At 42.2% G+C, this 23,186-nt stretch overlaps 1 protein-coding gene across 1 annotated transcript; it reads right to left on the reverse strand.

Moving 5' to 3' along the window:
* Window positions 1–459: 459 nt before the first annotated feature.
* On the reverse strand, window positions 460–16,183 carry LOC137915976 (mu-type opioid receptor-like). The gene is made up of 6 exons (XM_068759099.1): window positions 15,915–16,183; window positions 2,430–2,779; window positions 2,066–2,241; window positions 1,261–1,439; window positions 902–1,098; window positions 460–599 (listed from the first exon to the last, which is right to left on the reverse strand). Exons 1-6 carry the CDS (start codon window positions 16,181–16,183, stop codon window positions 460–462), a joined length of 1,311 nt encoding a protein of 436 aa, XP_068615200.1.
* Between the last annotated feature and the right edge of the window lie 7,003 nt (window positions 16,184–23,186).

A 23,186-nucleotide genomic window follows, 5' to 3' on the forward strand; every position in this document is an offset into this window, starting at 1 on the left:
TTTTCTTCACACATTCAAACACTTGAAAAACTAAGCATTAGAAGAAAAATATAAATCATGTCACAATAAATCTGCATACATAGAAGTATTTATTGATTGATTGATTTTTTAAATCTATACACAGTAAGGCAGATCAACCAGGCAGCCTCGTATCTTGCCTTGTTTAATTGCCATTCATAAATCCATCTAACTCTGTCCGTCTTTGTTGTACATACTCAAAACATCAATGGATTAATGACACTGGATCCAGTAGATCACAATTTGGTGAAGCTGCATGAATGGTTATTTAGTACTCTGTCTTCATGGTTTTGACGCTTGGTTTTCTTTTTAGTTTACTCAGACTCATTACTGTGTGCCATTTGGGATGAGAAAGAAGTCCCGACCATGCAAATAGTAACGGGCCCGCCCTGATGAAATGCTGCAGTGAAGCATCATTGAAGTGGACTGTACCACTGCAGCTCAGTCCAGGTTCGGGTTCGGTTGCATGGGAGCGGTCAAAGTCCCGTGGTGACCTGCGTGATCTCTGAGTTGGGATCCTCGTTGGCAACGCTGCCACAACAGCGAGAGTCCACCGATGACCCCTCCAAGGCTAGTCATACCTGCAGACGTAAAGTATGTTACTGTAGATCAGGCTGCATGCAGTTTTTAAACCTTACATGTGATTACACTTAAAATGAAAGTTAGAATTTGATCAGAGAGCTTGCTGAGAGATCAGTGAGAATACTGATAATACTCAGAAGGGGATTTTTGCCAAGTACACTTATACCTGCAAGGAATTTGTCTTGGTATCCTGGTGCAAGTGTGAAAGAGTGATATCTTCAATATACAAAAAAAACATGCTTCTCATTATTTTACATCTTATTTCTTCAAATTTCGATTGCGTGCTGCAATGATTTCCAACCGACGACATGTACCTGTTGATTGGACCTTCCCCTTGTGTTTGGGCTGTTGTGTTCGCGCTGTGGGAGCTTGCGGCTAGTAGCTCCGGTTCGGGACGAGTTCTGCATCTCCAAAACCGAGGGACTCGTGCTACAGAACTCACGGAAACAACGTTTGAAGTTCTCATCCAGGTAGCCATAAAGAACCGGGTTCAGACTACTGCAAAGGGCAAAAAAAAAAAAAAGGTCACAGTTTATCAAATTGACGTAATCAATAACAACACGATATCTCAGTCTTTCCTGTTAAACGCATATTTTTTCTTATGATAAGATTCATGTTATCTACGGCAGGTCATCCACTTGTGCGACGGCCGAAGCGTACCTGTTGGTGTAGCCCAGGGCGATGCAGAAGTGCCAGGTGATAGTCTGAATTGTGGAGCTGGGAAGATCAATCAGCGCTGTGATGATGACAAAGATGTGGATGGGTGTCCAGCATACGATGAAGACGGCAACCACTACCAGGACCATACGGGTGATCCGACGCAGGTTCCTGTCCTTCTCCTGTATATGTGTGTGTGTTGGGATAAAAGGAGTACAGGGTGAGTTTCGGGGAAGACCACACAAATAGGACAGCAGGTGAAGGTGAGGTGGGGAAGATAATGATGATGGATGAAGGACAGATGGATGGATGGATAAATAAAGAGGACATAAGGATAGGTTCAAGGAAAAACTTGACGATAAAAGAAAGCATAAGGATGGATAAGGCAGGGCGCGTAGAGGGAGGGACATTAAAAGGAATGGAATAGGAACAATTCATCTTTCACTAATTTTCCTATTTCATCCTCGGTAACTCTGCCCTCTCCAGAATGTGTCCAAGCCCTGCAGCCAGTGTTTAGTGTTCTCTAATACTAACTCAATAAATACTATTGTCAAAGTGGCGTCTGAATCATTTCACCATCTAGAGCAATTCATGGAAACTGAACCACAGCATCATTTTTTTATTGTTTACTGTTGAGAAAATTTGATACTTTGCACTTTGCTTCATTGCTCTGAACAAAAAAACAATCAGTAAATCTTTTAATTAACAGCCACACAGTCGATAACAGATTTCACAAAAGCACCTGATTATTTCTCACCTTGGTTCATGTTTTATAAACAAACAAACAAACAAACAGATTTGTCGTCACCTGGGAGCCTGACAGCATGCGCACACTCTTCAGCCTCAGGATCATGAGGCCATAGCAGACGGTGATGATGAGGACGGGCATGATGAAGGCAAAGATGAACACGCAGATCTTCAGAAGGGTGTCCCAGTACCAGGATGGGTGGGGGAAAATCAGCTTGCAGTCAATGTTGCTGTTGGCTATGCAGAATGAGGACACACACACACACACGTGTTCACACAAACATTCACTATTCTAAAAAAAGCTAATCTTTATCTGTTAATGTTAATGTTGTCCTTAATTCTAAAGGTCAGACACAAACACACTTCCTGCACACATAGCAAAAGCATCTGTAGGAATGACGTTACGCCTGTGTGAGCGTGCATACGTGTAACGGTGGTGGAGGCCATGAACATGACGGGGAGGCCGATGGCGGATGAGAGTATCCAGTTGCAGACGTTGACTATCTTGGCATTGTGCGGCGTCCTGAAGTCCAGAGCTTTGACTGGGTGGCACACGGCAACGTAGCGGTCAACGCTCATGGTCGTGAGCGTGAAGATGGAGGTGAACATGTTGTAGTAGTCGATGGACATCGCCATCTTGCACAGCACCTCCCCAAAGGGCCAGGTCCCCATAAGGTAGTTGACGCTCTGGAAGGGTAGCGTGCTGGTGACCAGAGCGTCAGCCAAAGCCAAGTTGAAGATGTAGATGTTTGTGGCCGTCTTCATTTTAGTGTATCTGCACAGAAAGCAAGGATTTTTGGAATTGTATATTATATATTATTATTATTATTTTTATTTCCCCTTAGGAGAAGATACATGGATGTAGTGAGGGAGGACATGAGAGTGGGTGGTGCTGGGGAGGATGATGCAAAGGACAGGGTGAAGTGGAGAAGGTTGATTTGCAGTGGCGGCCCCTGATGGGACAAGCCAAAAGAAGAAGATGATTATTTCCCCTGATAAAGACCAGACCCCTCAGTGTTATTATACAGTAGAAAGAACCCAAGAACAACCACATTCAGGGGCGCTAACCCGTTTTAAGGGGGTCGTTGACTTACGACCTATGCGACTTACGACCACATTGGTCTGTTGTTTTTTTGTCTGTTTAAGTCGCGTTTTTACGACATACCGGAAAGCGAGCGAATCGAGTGTTCGACAGTTTCTGCGGTCTCACCCACGATGTCTGCCGAGAGGAAATTGTGTCTTCTTTGTCTCTCTAGTCTCCTCATTTACAGTATCATGACACAGCATAATATCTTTAGGGTAATTTAACATGGCCGGATTTGCGACCAAATTGAACTATGACCAATCCATCGGAACCAATTGTGGTTGTAGTCAACGACTACCTGTACAATAGTTTTGTCACTCTTTGCAGTTGTCCTGTACTCTTTTTTTTTTAAAGTCTATAGCTACAAGATTTGAATCCTCTATCTTGTTGAGGTCATTTCTCCTTGTAGTCTTTTTGTAATTGTGTACCGGTAAGTCATATTAGTAGTCCGTTTAATGGCTCTTCTCAGGCTGTGTGTCTTTGTGGCCACGCTCTGATTCTACAGTTCGGAGAAGGGTCGCGCCATTCCCACTGAAACTGTAAACTTCATCATAAAAACATCAGTCTCGCTCTCTCACCACATAATGGAATTGTAATTTCGTTAGTTGCTGAATATTTTAGATTGACGATCCGGTTAATTGGTTTTTCAATTATGGGTTGAGAAAGCTCTTCTATTTATGAAGGTGAATTAACATCTTAAAAAACCCCCACTGACTTTACAAAGCAGAAAACAGGGCTGTATTTTGGTTATGAGGTATGAAAGACACTGATATGCAAATGTGGCACAATTACATTCTCACAGTTACTTTTTTGGCTTAAGTGTGTTACGAGAAACAACGTGACAAAAAAATAAAAAAGAATTCAGATTTTCTTCTTTTGTGTCAATGCAATGTGACATCATCTCTGATTTAAAACTGTCTGTACATTCTTTTCTTTTTTTTGTAACACTCTTTAATATTCACCTGGGAGCTGGTCTGGAAATCTGAGTCAATAAGTCATCATGCTCATAAACAACAGTACAAGGTTTAAGTAAATGAACATTGTCCTCTTTGCTCCTGGACCGCTGGGACAGCACAAGGACAGAAGCAGAGTGCCAAGAAAATATTTATAGTCTAAACGTGTTGGGTAGAAGCGCTGCTGCCGACGTGGAAACAGAAAGGCTCATCAAATTGCATGCAGCAAAATGCATTTCTGAAAACTCTCATTATAAGCAGCAGAATAAGCAGAATAGAAAATATAGATGACAGCAAAACTGATTCCCAGTCTGTTGTAGTTCTGAAAGGTGATCAAGCGAGGATCAAGGACTGTCCCTTTTATAGATATCACAAAATGTTCTCACAAGCAATATTTTTCAGTGTTAATGGGAAAGGATGTGGAGGACAGAGAAGTGTTGATAGAAAGCAGAAGAAAGCACATGGCTCCATTAGGACTGTAGTCAAAATATATTGTCAAGCATATTGCCTGTGGGTTATTCATCCCAACACAGGGACAAAATCCCAAATGAAATATAAATATAACAATCATTTACAGTCTTTTTTTGGGATTTAACACAAATTCATGGATAACATCTAATCTTCATGAGAAGAATTGTGATGATAATTCACATGGCACATGAGAAGATCTCCACATTCAAAGTGAATCACGTCACGTTAATCAAGCTGCCTTTGTTTTCTCATTGTGTTCAATGTAAGAAGCACTTCTACTGCTGATTGCTGCAATCAGGTCTATGTCTGAGGGTTATTATAAAATGGCACATAGTATAGAATTGATATGGAGCAAATGACCTCAGAAGCTAAAGCTATAATGAAGCAATTTGGGAGATGCTCGTGCGAAAGGCACTGGAATTCCACCGTGAACTGTTAATTTTAAGTCCTTTTCAATTTCGGGGATTTTCCATCAAGCTATACCAACAGCAGCTGTTGGCCTGCTCAAACTTCCAAAGGCATGGTGTGTCAGATTATTTCCTGCCACCGGGCAGCTGCAAGGCAATGAAAAACCTTTGGAAGTTTTATATAGGCTTAACGCCGAGGTGGCGTTGTGATGACATGAATTAGTCCGGTTTGAACAAAGCCGGGTCCTCGAGAAGGGAATTAATTTTGCTGCTGCTGTGTAACACCTGCTTGCAAGAGGTTAAAGTGACAGTGATACATCACATCTTCTGCTGTTCACCTTATTAAATCCCAACTGTTACTATGCCTGTGAGGTAATTTAGTTCGGTTTTGTTCTAGTCCCCTCCTCAATAATCCCTAATCCGCTTAACAACCAGAGATGACAGTTTGCCGATTAAATTCTGATTGAATTTAACACCGACGGCTTAAGTGTCTTTGTTATTTCAGACTTTATTTGCACGGGGACTGAAGTGCGCCCCGCGATGAAGTAAAAGCCGTCACCCTTTGCTGAGTCTTTGCTGTGGCGGAGCTGGAGGTAATCACCTGCAGCCCCTTATTGACTTTGTCAGTGTTGTTAACATGGCTGCAGACGACAGGCTTATTGATGAACAGCACGCTGCATGGAGTTAAGTGACCTCATCCCATCATGCATTACCAGAATGGAGGTATTTTATTCATATTTCTTTCTTTCTTATTGTCGGACTGTTTCTTTCAAAGGTCCTTATTGTTGGTTATCAGAACATCCACTTTGTAAATCTGTTCCCTGTCCAAATATCCATACTTGTTTTAACTGGCAAGAATTTACATGCGCTTAATAGAAAGCAAGTTACATGGATAATCGCTGTAGTAAATTGTCACTTGTAAATCCGTAAATGCATGAAACAGATCAGCAATGATACTAATCAAGTATCATTATGGAGAAAATGCACATTCGTTTTCATTATGAAAGAAACCTTTGACTAGAAATACAAAAAAAGAACAGAAAAAACGTGTTTGTTTTTTCCCCCATAAAGTGAATAACTGATAATTAAACAAGTCTCCAGCAGATATTCAACCTATAACTACCAGCAGAGAGACAGAAATAAACAGACAAAAGTAAACAATTTGTAATAGTCAATCTTCATTTTGCCGTTTCATGAATAGAAAAATGCTCAATAACGGTTATCCTTCAGTCTGCCTCTGAAATACTGTGGTCTTTTCATGGACCACTGAAGCACAGAGGCCGCAGATTGATGCACGCTAATGGATCTTCAAATTATCCAAAACAGCCATTTCAGAGAAATCATGTTTAATTCATATCCTTTCATCAACCCATTATCATGTTCCCCACCTGGGAAGTGAGGTCTCTTCCTTCCTGCTGTTTCATCTGTCTTTATTTCTCCTTAAACGAGCTAAATACTAATCTGGTAATGAAAGTAAATCAACCATGTGACAATACTGATGGGAAACAGATTTGTAAAAAAAGATTGTGAACGCACATGCTCTGAGTTGAAAGAGCAAGACACTTCAATGGGATCTCACAGGCTGTCCTCTCAGACACATTATTATAGTCGCTAGAACAACCAATTTTCTCATTTGATAGCCTTCATTTGCATAAAAATACTCTTACCCAGGTAGGATGTGTGAGGATTGGTTGTTTTAATATGCAAATATTCACTAGAGCTTAATGCAGTCCTTTGGGCAAATTTTTAATCATGATAAAATACAATGTTTGGGCTCCTTCTCCTACATTATATTAAAAATGTGTATGGCATCTATAGCCTGAACTCCTAATAAGTCTCATCTATTGCTGAAACTGCAGTAACACAAAAACGGACATACATTATTCACATACATGTTAAAACTCAAAAACTCTCCTCCGGTACCTGTAAATGTTGCATGTGCCGCTGCTGGGCTGAAGGAGGTCAGCCCCAGCCCTTCAGTGACAAAGGATGCCCTCATTATTCAAACCAGACGATAATTTCAGAGCCCAATTTCCTTCTTGTTCAATCAAACACACACGGGTGACGATGGGGAACAGTCACAAGAGAGAAAATGCATTTGGATGACAGAACATCAATAGTTCATAAATATGGAACATGGCATGCAGCGACTTAAACGTGTTTCACTGTTGAACCGTGAAGGAGCAGAAGAGAACTTTGTGACAGGTGCGATGATGTCGACACAACTTCATTATTATAATTTACATTTACAACAGTAGCGACCTTTTCTTTTGAGTAGCTGGCAGCAATAAGAGAAACCTTTGATTCCCTTTTTGCCAGACATTGCAGCATGTTGTCATGTAGAACGTGGAGTGTATGCGTTCTGTTGCTGTGGGGGTCGCACCAAACATTTAGACTGTTTTCCTGTGCTCACTTATTCCCTCACACCCTTGAGCTAATGCTGTCTGATGGGTTCAACATCGGCCACTGGATATATAATCCACTTATGTGTAATTCTGGGGCAACACTCCTCTCAAGAGGCGAACGTTGAATCTTTAGGGATAAATTAAAATGTTTTGCTGTTTTGCTGTTGTGTTTAATTTAGTTCACAGGATGATGCAAACACGCCAAAGCAAAGTGATTGAAAGAAAAGAGCTCTTAGAATATTCAGTGGAGTGAAATGAGAAGAAAGAACACAGTGGCTGTTGAAACTCACAGCGGGAACATCGGTCAAATAATTTTGATAAACAATTCTAAAAAGAAAATAACTTCACAATTAAAGCTGCTGTGAAAGCAAGAGGAATTTATGTGTGGATGTTTGAAGGGTGGGGGGGGGATTGCTGAATCAACATCATCAACAAAAATCGTCAGATTTCAACAAATAAAATGAATGGTCAACAGTTTAGACAAGACCAGAATGACTTTCGGAGCTGTTGCTAAACAGCAGACTAAACACAGGTCATCACAACCCGGAGAAGCTGGCCAGTGTGCATGCAGCTTCGTGCATGATTCATGTGCTGCTGCTGCTGCTGCAGATAAACTATTAAGTCCTGGCTGCAGAAAAGAGGCTGCTCTTGTGAACACACACTTGTGCCGGTGACTCTGAACAATGACATCGTCCATGCACAGCGTGACGAGCGTGACGGATTCGGGTGCGCTGGGCGTTACTGACCGCTGGAGATGTTTCCTTTGGTCATATAATAGTTCCTGACAGACTTCTTTCAGCAATAAGAGGAAAAGGCTTGAGCTATCAGAGACAATAAAAGAAATGATTTTCTGTCTACATGACGGAGGACACTTTCTGCTTTATTGGTGCAGATGTTTGCAAACCATATTTCTCCCTAATTATTGGTTTTAAACGCTTGTAAATCATTTCAGTAAATGGTAGTCATTAGATTGCCACTGCTAAGAATATGCTGCAGGAGGGGGGGGACCGATCTGACTGTACTGTAATCTGCAGTGATGGAGCAGACATGACAGGCTCTTAATCGAGCACTGAGACACTATAGGAGGGAACAAATATGATTACGGTATTCCACACTATATAATACAGGTGTTGCACAGGAATAATAAGGATTGGGAAGATTGCGAGGCGAATGGAGAGGCTTGAGCCATTTCACCAGTGCCCACCACCATCTGGAAAATTGTACTTGTTATACTTGTATTAACATCAATTTGAAGCTATTTGCAGCTTTCAGCTTTGGGTTATCCAAACTGAAAAAACTGAAGCTGGGTAATATGTCAGGAGGGATCAGTGCAGAAGCTAAGGCAAAATAAGACTTTCTCAATTTATATATATATACTGGTATATATATTTTCAGTCCAGTATGATGTATGATGATATTTGTGTACAGACATTCTCATGATTCAAATCAATAGTTTGGTTGTCAAGCCTTTTTCACACACAAAAAAAATCCATAAAAACAGAAAATGTCAGCCTCAAACCAGGATTGTGTTGATTTATTTTCAAATGCAGTACTTCATCCCTTCCCATGTCTCTCGCTTTCTCAGTTTAGATTTGGAAAAGAGACAGCGGCACAGATTGTAGTGATTTTCATGCTTTAATATGATAAGATAAGTTCAGAGCGGGATCAGGTCATCACAAATTGAGCTGGCTCTGCAAATCACTTTTTGTGTTGTGCTGAATGCACATTTTCTAACATTGTACTATCACAATATGCTGTTTAGGTAATTGTTGCCCAAGTTGCGCTGATAATACAAAGAAAGGATTCAAAGACGATGCATATTTGAACATGCCTTTTTAACATGTAAACTGTTGTCGCACCATTCAAAGCACGCACCCGGATGGTGAGAATTTCACTACTCTGACCTTTGCTGAAGGACATTGACAGTTATTTAATACGATAATCACTCAACAATGAGAGGTGAGATTGTGGAATGCTCCCGATTGGCCTGACTGGAATTGATGGAAGAATATCAATACCCAAATTGATGCCCAAAGGCGAACTCCACTGGGGTGGGAACTTCGTAGATTTACATATTGATCTACAGTCACTGATGAGGATGGAACTCAACCCTCTAATAACACCTGTGAGTCATGAAAAGGGAAAACATCCATCCATGGAATGTTTTTCTCAAATGTAGCCTTCAATGCGTCTGTGGTGTGATTCTTTTGTGACTTTCAGATTTTGCAGTGGACGTTTTTTTCTTCCTCAGACTTCAGTGCAGCAGCAAGTGATGGATTACCAGTTCCAAATTTCATGTCTCCAGAAGATGATTGCAACTGTGGGAAACCAGTTTAAAGCAAGGACCCTAGCTACGACATCCGAACAACTGCGTGTATATGGAGTGTATTTAACAGGATAAAAGATCTGAAACAAGTTATATTAAGATAGTTAGAAAAGTTACTATAAGATGAGACACACTAAGATAAGATGATAAAATAAGAATAAACATTAAATTCACTGTCTGATCTGTGCAATGTGGGATAAAAAAAATACTTGCATGCGCATTGCAAGTGTGCAATGCTATATTATTAACATGCACCTTATAACAGAGTGGTGTGTGGAGTCTTAATCAGAGTGGGAGGTGCTGTGCTGTGCATGAATGAGCCTCCCCGGCGCCTTGAGGCTTGTGGCTGGATGATTCTGCTTTTGAACCGGCTCCTGAGTCGTTTCAGCTCCACACAGACCGGATGGGAGGGACTGTACTCCAAAGCTTTCAGCTTTCCTCTCATCCTCTCGTTTGTTGCTGCCTCCACATCATCCACCTCCAGGTCCGTCATAGAACTGCATGGCCTACCTCGCTGGGATATTCAGTTTGTTTGTGCCACGGCTCCTGATCCCTCCTTCCCAACAAACCACAAAAATAAAAGACGACACCGGAAGGAAACCTTTAGCTTCACTACGCACGTATTCAAGGATATGATGAACAGCCTGCTCTGCCCTTTCCTGTCGGGGGGGGGTATCAATATTGTCAGTCCAGTCCAATTTATCATTTAGTTGCACCCCTAGGAACTTGTAAGTGTCTACAATCTCCGCCCCCTCCTTCTTTATGAAGGCTGGGGTGGGTGTGCTTCTCCTCCGCTGGCAGCGCTGTGCTGGAAATCACTTGATGAGGTATTGATGTCTTCGAGCCCGGATCCAGATGAATCTGAGACATCATGTTTCATTTGTCCCGCCAGATACGCCTTCTTCCTATTAAGAAAGATTCCATCCTCATTTGTGATGGGCCAGGCACAACCAGCTGGTATTATGCAGCTTGGACATTTGAACTTATAAGCAATCTATGTAGTAGTAGTGGGTGTCTACTGTCTGATTTTAATGTTAAGTCAAATATCACTGCTTTCAACATAGCGAGCGATTGAGAAACTAATGCAGTCACTTATTTAGGGTCTGCAAGGCTTTCAGAAGCAGATTAAAACACCACCAAAGCATCCAGCTGCAGGTTAATATCAGTAGCGGAGGTGCAGCGTCCCTTAGCATGATTCAATCTGGGCCATAAGGACATACAGTAAATGACCTCATGATCTATCATGCACTGCTCAAGGGTGTAAAATTCATTGTCATTCACTCCCGCAATTGGTTTTCCCATCTCAGGAAACATGAAAATTGGGAAAATCGAGACATACGGTGAGGCTGGTTTGGAAACAAGTTCGTCAGCTTGTTGTGCAGGAACACTGTCGTCGACGTCCTGCAGACGCTGCCTGCGGCCTCTGCGCCCTTAAATCCGCAGCTCATAAGTGTTGCATGCGGTTGCTGTCCGCTGAGCTCAACAGAACAACTCCCATTGAATACCGATGGCGCTCTTACTCTTCTGCTGTGTCCAGTGATGTTAAGGCGCTCATTAGTCACGGACGCACACAAACACTGCGCACACAATGGAACGACAGCCTAATTAACTCTCTTTAGTCGTATCTCGTAATTCTCTTCTTGAAAGGAACTTGGACTCAGTGCCACCGGTTTGTGTGCAGATACGCGACGTCGCAAGTTTTTGAAATTTAAATTTTTAAGGAGGTAAAAAAATGCACTAATAACAACAAGCAGCTTTATTAACCCGACTGACTGAGGCTGGGATTTGAATAGAGCTCCGTGACTCATGTTGTCCCGGGGCATATTTGTCAGTAATCTAAAGCAAACAAAGTGATTGCACTATGAAATTCACTCCCAAGTGCAATCATTGAGCGTTCAGTTTGTCGTTCAATCAAGTAATAGGCCGCTTTGTTTGGCGCTGTACAGCTGTTACAAAGGGTCAGGGAGCAAGGTCTCAAACGTTTGCAGGCGGCGAAGAGACTCGAGAATATTGAATCGCCACTGCGCCGTCGGAGTATGAATCTGAGGTTAGGGTTCACTGTTTAGATCGATAATATAATCATTTTAAACTCAAAGTGTCCACATGTTCTGCTAAACATTTAGGGACTTGGTTCCGTGTTGGTGCAGCTTAGCGAGAGCAACACAGTTTAGCTTGCACTCTGCACTGAAGCTGTGCCCGTGTAAATCTGAACAAATCGCTGCTCAGGTTCCTTCGTCTCTTTCTGCCCGGTCTCGTCGAGCGATTGCAGTGTTTTGCATAATGTGAAAAAATAAATTGCTTGGCATATTGTATGAATGCCATCATGAATGCAATGTTGTCTTGAAGCATAAAGAAACCACGAGGTAATATATAACATAAGGAAATCGTCTCAATCATGAAGCTTCGATATGTGATGTCGAATGGCGCTGCTGTCAGTCACTAAAAACAAAATAAACGACAAACAGCACCCAATGCCTCCAAGCCTTTACATAAAGGTTATGTCCCTGTTGATTTAAGACAGACTCTACATTCTCATCTTTTTTAGATCCTTTACAATCAACACAAGCACTATAATGGATTTTGTGTAAAGCTTTGTTGTCAAGCATTGACCTGGAGTTCAACAGTCTGGCCATTAGTTGCTTGAAGCACAGACCCGAGACTATTTGTCATGTCAGAGAGCCGCAGTTGTGAGGAACTCTTTAGAGAGACACATTAGTGAGGATCTACAACATTAGTCTTGTGAACCACATTGTGTTTACCACCACCATAACACCATACTTCATGTGACTGGCTTTCAGGCTTAAATATAAACAGCAAAGACGTGAGGTTTGGACGTTACACTGACATAAGAGAGAAAGGGTTGCGGATGTCTTGGCTCGAGTGAAGAAGCAACAGAATCAAGAGCGACTCCATGCCTCCAGTCCAGCAGAAGCAAAAGTCTCAAAGGAAAGCGTCCCACAATCTAGAAGGGCTTTGAGGAGACGTTGGAGTCATTTTGCACTCATAGAGCTCAAAACACCTCACAGTGTTTCCATGGTAACAGGAAGCACTCTCCGCTGATGGCATATTCCTCGTGGAACTCTGCAGTTTCTACACAACCGCAATTGATTTTTCTTCAATTGAGCGTGCAGACCTCTGGTTGTGTTTGCTTGCTCGAAAGAAGTTTGCGGATGTAAGTGGGGAGCAAACAGATGAGGGAAAGGACAGGGAGATAAAGAGTGAGAGAGAAACGTTTTATGGCATGAGGGCTATCATTACTCAGACAATGAGGGCAAACATTTCCTATCCGTCTCTGTCTCCATTTATGCTGAGAAAACTGCATTCGAGACCACAAATGCGAAATGGGGGTTGAAGTCAATGTAAACATACATTACAATACATTTGCCAGCAAAAAAAACACTCTGTGTCATTAGCCAGTTTATTGTGAAGCCACCAGAAGCGAAAGGAAAGGCCAGACCTCCAAGAGAAACAGAAAGATAGAGAAGAGGATGAATGTTACAGAATCCGGTGGACTGTGGTTCACAGTTACCTTCTTTTACCTCAAGCCTCATCTTTCAAGCTCAAAATGTTGAGGAGATCCATAAATCTCACAGCGATCCTCAACTCCGCACATCTCCATCCAAAAGCACGCTCCTTCACAACATCAGGATGAGGCCTAGTTCATTACCTCATCGAGAGAACGTGTTAAAGCCAAAGTCACGACCTTCGCACTTGCCATCCGTAGATAAGCTGCTATAGAAAACGTAATGCAGGCTTTCATGCCACCAACTGAAATATCACTACTTCTCTTGCATCCCTGGCAGAAAGCTGCAGAGGAAGAACCGGTCGTCAAAATGAAGGAAAAGAATGAAAACCAATTCAAAAACGCCTTTGCGTCCTTTTGTCTTTTCCATTCCCTTTGTTGCTATTGAAATGCCAGCGATACTGGTGGAGTAAATGCATTTTCACTGTTGCTGCAGTCGCAAAGTCGGCCTTTAGAGCATTTCATTAATTGGAAAACTGAAGTGATAAAGGGAAATGTGTTGGCGGGCAAGGGGGGTGGGGGGGGCTTGCAGCGTGATTGTGCCTGGTTTTAAATAAGTGCACGATACATAGCGTTTGGTCCACACTCTGCATCCATTCTGTGATCAATAACCCAATAACCCAATTGACTTCATCATTCTGGGTTATGGTGAACCCTGTCATGTTACATATACCTTACATATTAAGATGTAGTGCGGAACCAGCAGGCCATGCCGGGCTTGGGTTTGTACCTGAAATGCTTAAAATGGATGCCCCAAAAGTGAGTTCAACACTCACCGGGGTTCTTCATCCTCCAGAGAGGTGTGAGATTCCTATCGACTGTTTTTGACAATGATACTCATCACAGCCTTGGCCAATCAGCTTGAACTCATTTATAACTTGGACGAATACCTTGGGACGGAGCTAAGTGTGGAAGTACTGGCTGTGCTTAAGCCTCACAGGTGGATGTTAAGACAGGTGACTGCAGCAATAAACTTACAACCCACCCACCCCCACTAACATCTGGTGTTTGTCATCAGGAGGAAAGCGTACAATCAGCAGCTTGAGCACATTAAGCACACATTTATTGTAAGCAACTAGGAGGCACGGTGGCGTAGTGGTTGGTGCTGTTGCCTCACAGCAAGGAGGTCATGGGTTCACACCCATTTTCAACATGCACTTTCTGTGTAGAGTTTGCATACGCTCTCCATCTGAATGGTTTTTCTCTGGGTACTTTGCCCCCCCCCCCCCCCCCCCACCGCCACCCCCCACCTTTGGAAAAACATGTATTAGTATTATTAGGTTATGTTGGCCCATAGTGGCGGCGTGCTCAGGACTAACTTTCCATTCTAACCTTGTAATTTCATTGTACAAATTATATAATGACAATAAAAGCTTCTTCTCATCTTAATTATGAAATGCCTTTTCAATTGCAATCCTAAAACATGTCATGTCTGGCGTATTTATATATATGTGTGTGTGTGTGTGTGTAAAAAACAAACACATGATCCACTCGGAATGAAAAGGATTACAAGTGCTTTCCGGAAAGTGAGCATGTACTTCATGCTGCAGCTGCCTAGAAACAGAAGAAGAGGAAGGAGATTTGCAGGTGGTAGAAAATAACAATCACCTTTTTAAATCGGTCGTTAATGTCATTTCAATTGTAAAGCTATATTTAATCTGGCAAGTTAAGCAATTTAAATCCTCTGCTCAGCCACTCTTCAATCGTTCAAAAACAAGGTAATCACAACTCGGAAAAATGGAGGCGGATCCCCTTCAATTATATCTCCCTTCTTCTCAACTGCCTCTCCATCCATATTTCTCCTCTCAATTCTTTTTTCCTCCTCCAGACCTCCAGCCTGTCCACCGATCTAGGCACCTGTCTCACCTCAAAGAGGCTCATTCGGATCAGCCTGGGAGCGTTTAACAAGCATTGATGTGTAATTAAAGGCCACCAGTTAAATCCGGTGGGCTGATGTAATTAAAGCAACAGGTCATTTTAGATGTAATTATGCCCTAAATGAACACAAAGGGACATTTATATGATTTCCATGAATTCCTACAGTGAGTATATATTTGGATAAAATTAGCAATGTGTAAAAATGGGAAGCATTCAGCGTGTGCCATTTCAAATAGTAAGCCTAATCATGAATTCTTTCTCCCTAAATAAATTTTCGCATTATCGCTCTCTCAGCAATGAATTTTGTGTCAAATGCCTGTCAGAGCAAATAAATAACCATTTTCATGTGTGAACATTTCTTTATGTATGAATACCTTGTGACCGGCGATTGAAGAGAATAAAAGCTCTTCCTATTTGAAGTATTTGAAGTTGAGACGTTTGTTTGAAATGAAGTTTAATACCTTTATTAACAGGATGATTAAGAAGCAGGTGGCATGAAAGGCTCGGGTCTTCGAAGCGGTGGGAAAGATGGAAACATTCTTCAAGTCTCCAACGCGCTGGAGGGTCCTGAGAGGTCGAGGACCATCTTTACGCACGAACGGCCACAGACAGAGCTGGCAGACCTGTCAGCAGCGCACACGCATGGGCTCCCCCGCCCGCATAAACACTCACGCACACCCGCACACACATCCTGACCTGCAATGTGGTGTATACACACAGCAACAGGTTGCTTTTATCGTGGTCATGTTACATAATGACAGTATTAAAGCGCAAAAGGCCTGATTGTGAGGAAGCGCGCATCCACACCTGTGCGTGTTCCGTGGGGGGGGGGGGGGGGGGGGGGGGGCTTCTCATTGTCTTACCTGACGATGATGTACATGACCAGCACGTTTCCAACGAGCCCCACCACGCAGACTATGGAGTAGAGCGCGGTGATCACGATGGCGATGATCACGGGGTTGGTGTCGTCGTTGGGGCTGCGGGTCAGTCCGCGCTCCGCCGCGCAGCGCGTCTCCGCGAGGCTCGTTGTGTTGCTGCCGTCGGTGAAGTTCCGACAGAAGCTGCCGTTGCTGTAAAGCTCGGGGAGTTGGTTCTGATAAGTGGCGCCGGAGATGTTTCTTGCGCTCTCCATCGTCCTCGGTCGGTGCTGCGCGCGTTTCTCGCCTCGACTTGGTTGCCCTTCTGCGGACTCGATCTCGCTCCCGCCCCCCTGCCCCGCGCCGGGTGCTCGTCTGCCGCCGTGATCGGAGAAGTGCCGCGTTTCAGGCGCGGGACGGACCCGCAGGTGTCGTTAATTCTCACGGAGATGGAGAACGTAGCCACGCGTGGAGGAGCGGCCGGACTGACGGACCCCTCAAAGCGCACAGCGAGTCTGCACGGAGCAGAAGAGAAGGCGTGAAAAGGAATTAGTTGTCTCCCTCTCCTCCTTCCTCCACAGGTCCCTTTCTGTCTACTTTCCTTCGTGTCCTGTTTGCTATGGTTTTATACTTTACCTAACAAATGTTTATTCCTATTTCCCACATTTTTGTTTCCCGTTTTGGGCTTCCTTTATTCCTATATGCTTTTATTATCCTCTTGTGTCCTTTATTTCCAAAATTTCTCATCGTACTTCATTTTCTCCTTCCTTCCTTCCTTCGTTCCTTCCTTCGTTCCTTTCTTCCTTCCTTCCTTCCTTCCTTTCTTCCTTCCTTCCTTCCTTCCTTCCAATCTTATCTCATTTAATCATGTATCCCTTCTTCATATATTGATTAGAACCCTAAAGTTCTAATGTATACTCATCCGTTCACTCCTTCCTTCCTTCTTTCCTTGTAAATTTAACATTCCTTTATCCATTATCATTCCGAGCTCCATTCACCTCTGTCCTTGTCCTTTTCTTTCCTGACTTGTGCCCTTTAGTATTCCCTCAGCCCTCTGTCTTTCTTCATTTGTGCTGGAAGCAAGCCATACCTTGTAATTCTTTCAATGCATGCAGTGAAACAACCGAAAATACAGTAAAACATGAGAATGTAAATGTTGTTAGAATTTAAAAGACCATGACAACGGCAGGAAAATCTGATTACAGAAGTGTATGGCGCGACGGAGTCCAGGGATTATCTGTCAGGTTGCGTGTATACGTAGAGAATTTGTAATGAGACTCTCCACTTCTGATCTCTGTTTTCTGATCAGTGAAGCCAAACAGGGGAATGAAACATGATATAATCCAATTGGGATTCATTTTCATCAAGATAATGTCCTTGCTTGTCTCATTTCAGTGGCACGAAGTGGCCGAAGGTCTTCCACTAAACATTCTGGAGGCCCGTCTGTAGAAAAACTACACAATGTGAGTAGAACAGTTCTGAAATTTGTGTCACTTTAAATAAAAATATGTTGTTAGAATAAGGTGAACTTAGTTTTTCGCTCTGCGCTGATAGATAAATAAGTTATTGGTGTGAGACTGAGCATTTGTCTACAAGACAGTGGTGAGGCCAGCCATGATGGACGGCCTAGAGACAGTGGCTCTGAGGAAAAGACAGGTTCCAGTTCACCACACCCAGTGGACGCTGAACACACACGGCAGTCTACTTCTCACCCCATCCTGCCCCCCACCATCACCACTATCATATGCTCCACTGAGGGATTTCCTAGCATCTCCCACCTTCTTGAAATATGATGACATCACGGTGGGTCCTAATTGCCAAACAGTCATTTCCATCGTTATTGTGCCAGTGAAAATATCGTTCAGTCGCTCAGCGTGAGGTCTCGCTTGGATGAAATATTCTTGTTATTTCCTCTGTCACCACATTTGTGTATCTCAGTTGGGAGATATGAGCTTCCTGCTGTTGCCATGGTGAGGATGAACATTACAGCACAGAGGCAACTCTTCCACAGGCACGTGCACGTCTGTTAATGAGATGTTATCCCGCAGTCACACCACATTGGATGTGATACCTTTGGTGTTAGATTGTAAAATCCACAGTGAATAGGAATGAACCAGAAGATGAAGAGTCAAGTAAAATCTTTACTTCTTTACAAATAAGTCAAACCGCAATAAATGCACCTGAACATTTTTATTTCATATCAAAAAGAAAAAGTAATTTGCGTTTGTCACAGTTTTTTGGGTGAGGAAAATTGTGTGTCAGGCGCAGTGAGGGATGAATTTTATGATGTTCTCATCTCTCTTGTTCCTCATTTCCTGTTCCTGTGTATTTTTTAAAGACAGGGGGAAAAAGTAGAAGGTTTGCTAAAAATGAAAGCAATAACTGTTTGGTCTGGTTTGACACATTATATATACGCACCTGCACAGAGACGCGTGTGCTGCCATCTCACTTTAACAATTCACTGCAGGGCATTCAAAAAGAAGACTTCTGGCTGTTGTGTGTCCATCCAAATGAGGCCTAAAATTATAACTAAATACAGCAAACAAAAAAATGAAAAATAAATAAGATGATCATAGACAGAATCCTCTGTGTACCTTTGGGGACACCGTATCCTTTCACAAAATCAATGAATTATTTTAATCAAATTGTGCAAAATGTACTACAGCATTAATCAAGTATAATTTACGCATTGTGAAGCCGGAACAACCATTACTGCTTCTTATTATATTTTCTTTTCTATGAAGAAATTGTAATATCTCAGACTGACATATCTGCTGGAGCATGTTCATAGAAAACATAGAACACCTATCACCACATGTGTTCTCAAAGATACTCAGACCCATATATTTAATTGCAAATCATACCTCACATCATTATTTACTTGATCTGGGAATGAGTAAAGCAACCTTCTCCATGCATGTGAGTCCCACGCTGCATGCTTATCGTAATGATGTCTAAAGCATTTTCCACGCATGAAAAAAGTACAAATTGAAGCATGTTTTTTCTAAACTCAAAAAGGCACCATCATCAGGGTAGAAGAGCACAGAAAGGGTTGTTTGTAAAAAAAAAAAAAAAAAGCATCTAGCAGAGAGGAGAACATCTCCGTATGCAACTGGGAACAATGATTCATGCCGTGACGGATTCAGCCCATCTGCCATCTCCGCCCTGATGGGTACGTTGCGTTTCCTGAGCTGCTGGTATTGAAATGGCTGGTTGTTTCCATTACGCAAAAGGCACCGTGCTTCATGACGACACGCTGTCTCAATAAAGCAATTCATGCAGGAGGCAGGGTCATCCTGGGCTGCGATTGCATTGCTATTTGTCAAACAAGGCACACATTGATTTGGCCTGTTCTGTGTAGCATATGGATGCCAGAATTCAAATATGAGTGCACCTCTATCTGCACCCGTCTTCACCAAGATCTTTAATGGACCCCTGGAGCTGTGTCAGATGCCCTCCTGCTTCAAAGGCCCCATCATCATCCCGGTACCCAAGAAACCCGCCATCACAAGATCAAATGGCTACAAACCTGTTGTCCTGATATATGTGATCATGAAAGTATTTTGAGAGACTGATACTGAGCCACCTGAAGCTTATAAAACGTAAACATATACACAAGTATATCCTCTTTGTGGAGCTACATTCAAAACCATCATCCCCGAAGTCCTTCACCAGAGGCTCCCAGTGCCCGCCCACACCTGTCAGGGCATCAGCAACTTCCTGAAAAACACACAACAGCAGGTGAGCCAGGGATGCATCACATCCAGGATCCAGGCTACACCAGGTCAGTGTAAGGAGTCAGGCAGCTCACATCTCAGCTGTCCTCGCGTCTTCACCACAACCTCTTTAAATAGTTTCCCTTCTGGTCATTACAGAACCCTCTCAAGTAAAACCGCTGTCAGGCGATAAGGCTGTCGGTCTGATGAACTCAGAGAGTCGTGGGCTGCATCTTTATGACATAAACCGTACGATAGCTCTTGTTCTCTTCAGATACAACTTCCAGAATAACATCTACCTCACTGCAATACTGTTTTTTTTTTTCAAATGTACCATTTATTGCACTTCTTATCTTTATGAATTTCATTTTTTTGCTTCCTTAAAATTCTCAACACCATGTACTTTGCGAGCAACTTAAACCGGAGTCTATAATTCCTTGTTTGTGTGCCCAAACTTGCCCAATAAAGCTGATTGAGATTCTGGTTCTGATGTCAGTTCTGCTTTTCTTCATTAACAGCTAACCTTCTACATGTGAACATACTAATGGATGCCATGGCTTTCAGAAACAGCAAGACTCTTCGCCAGTCGCCACCTCTGCCAAATGTGCATTTAAAGCATTTATAAGGGGAAAAAAATAATGTCATGTCTCATCCAGCAAGCAGTGAATTAAAGTTCATGGTCAGTAGTCAAAGCGAGCACTAAAAGGAGACTAAGAGCATTGGCCTTTCCCACCGTCAGATATTATTATGTCATGTGTCACAATCCCATTTCGCCAATGCTTCCATTCAGTGTAAACAAGTGCAGGAACTTGTTGGTTCTCCGGAGTAGACCGGATACATCAGTCTGTGTAAAGTCTTGGTCTTTTTTGCTCTAAATGTTGTCAGATAATTTGAGAATTGCCAGAGGGGGGGTCACATATTGCTCTCCTTCTTGCCTTCACTGTAGAGCTTCCAGTAAAATGAAGTCACTTCTTTTCTCCAGGGTGATTTTGGTATGGAGAGATTCAACTGGATTCTCTCTTTAAAATAATGATTACACATGATTGATACACGAAGATGGGAAAAGCATGATGACTACTCACATCTGGTGATGCACATGGCAGCACATCATGAGTGGGGATACCTGGGGGGGCGGGGAAACAGGTGTTTTGGATCTATCAACTGCACCAAACAGTAGTGAGCAGTCCTATTTCATTGCGGTTTGCTGCTTTTGATGCTCTGATGGTTTTTCGTTTGCTTGCTCCAGTAATGCCCAGAAGGCATTATTACACGGGGCTTTGGGTTTTCCTCTCAAAGTACTCTGTAAACAACCCTCCACAGTCAAGTGGTGACATTGAACTTAAAGTTTTTCTTTCTCAATGTCAGTGTATCTGTATTGCAGATTTCCTGCCATTTATACCTGTTTTTTTTTTTATACCAAATTCATAGATTTTTTTTCTTTGAATCCACCTTCATCCTAATAAATCCACACGATTCTTTATGTGAACCCTGCTCAATGGCAATGTAATTATTTTTAATCAGCATGGGCCGTGCTGTGCTGGTAGCATCCCAGCAGCAAGCATGTACACACTTATTATTCCACAAATATGGTCATGTTTAACAAAGCAAATTGATTTTACCAGCAAATCAGCTGTACAGTGGCTTTAAGATAGACAGCATGATAAATATGATTCATCTTGTGAGTCCGTCTGGAATTGCTAAAGCAGATATTGACCTTGTGTTATTATGAGAACAATCATTTTTACTCTGAGGAGTATTAGTCATAAATTAAAGCTCAATATTAGACCAATGGAGCTTTTCTCAATATAACAGGTGATGATTTTGATAGGTCAATCAATGTCACCTTCAGCAATATAAGTGATTGATTTCTAAGCCCCGATGAGCATCCCCATTTCATCTGACAGTCAATCCAGCCACTGCTCCTCAGTTTATTGATTTAGCAATCAAGTCTGCTTTTAGCTCTTTTCTAACTGCACCAGCCATTTTGAATATTTTATGAACAGACTAAGCAGATGAGGTTATTCAAAAATAGGTTACAACCAATGGGAGTGATTGCTTTGGAACTAGGAAGAGACTAAAGAACCAGTCTGAGTAGTTTAGATTATATTTATAGCAAATCATGGAGCAAAATGTTTGCACTGGGAGTGTTGGGTGAGTGTGATTTGTGTTGTGTTTATGGTGAGTGTTAGTTTTCTATCTAAAAGCAAGGTTTAAGTTTGCTTTAATTTACCCACTAAGACTGTTACCTTCATTGATCCAAGCTGTCCCCTGCTAGAACCCACATACGCTCTGGAAGGAAGGAACTTGTTCCTCTTTTTCCTCCAGGGAGACAAAGAAAGAGAAATGATGCTATGTTGTGTTTACTTTAGCACTCAGACGGCTATTAAATCAACAATAAAGACTGATATTGTAGCAAAGTTGTGTTATAATAATTTATACAAGCTCTGAAAATTCCTAAATGAAACCAGAATTACCATCAGGATGTTAATTAAAGCACATAAAATAGCCCATTAATTCCACGGAGTAAATGCAAGATTCTCAGAGGTGGAGATCAGCAGCTGAGTGAGACAGGAAACTGGTTAAAAAGATCTCAGTTTGGAAAGACAACTGAATTAAGCAACAATTATTTTTTATTGCAGCAAATGAAGTATAAAAATCTGTGAAAGGCTTATTGTAGTAGTTATAAATTACAATATTTCTATTAATATAACTGTTGTATATGTCAGTGTTCCGAAATGCCCATCTCTCACTCTCTCTCCTCATGTAAAAAGGCCATTATTTCCATGTTCATGGACTTTCTTTATTTATCTGGAGCTACACAAATAAAACTGACTTTGCCAAACATCAGGGGTTCCGATAGTGATCTTGCTGCTGCACTGAGCAGCAACAGCATACAGTAAATGCCCCCCTATGACGGTGGTGGTGACTGATACCCTGTTGAGATTGATAAGGAAGGCAGCAGCAAGGCGGTAGGCCAACAATGAAGACAGTTCACCGAGCTGCTGGATAGGTGTGATCAGCTGTTTTATCCTGCAAGACCAAAAAAAAAAAAAAAAATTACTTGGCAAGTGGTCTGAGATGCAGTAAACAGAAACAAGCTGACTCAGCAGGAGGGGTAAAGAAGTGGTGTCGCCGTGACAACAATGCTCCTCTGGGACTCCTTGTGCAATAGGAATCCTAGCAGGGATGAATAAATCAGTCACAAAAGAATGCCTCATGATATTTTATGTGTAATGCCATTTTTTGAACGTAACATTTCAGACACACTTGAAGCTCTGATTGAGGCCACCTCGGCCCAGTGCTATAAAAAACACATTCTGTGTAATACCAGTCCCTATGACTTTAAATATACATGTAGTACACACTACCCGTGTAAAATTAAAGTGAAGTATGTTATGGATAAAATCATGCTACAAATCAGTGTTTAATTCATGATACATCAACCAATCACTTTGCATGTGCAGAAAAGAAAGCCATGCTTTTGGTGGTGGGCAGAAACCAGAGAACCCAGAGAGAACCCATGCAGACACGGGTAGAACATGCAAACTCCTCAGAGAAAGGC

This window comes from Brachionichthys hirsutus, unplaced genomic scaffold, assembly GCF_040956055.1.
Source record: "Brachionichthys hirsutus isolate HB-005 unplaced genomic scaffold, CSIRO-AGI_Bhir_v1 contig_809, whole genome shotgun sequence".
In the NCBI taxonomy this organism is placed as follows: domain Eukaryota; kingdom Metazoa; phylum Chordata; class Actinopteri; order Lophiiformes; family Brachionichthyidae; genus Brachionichthys; species Brachionichthys hirsutus.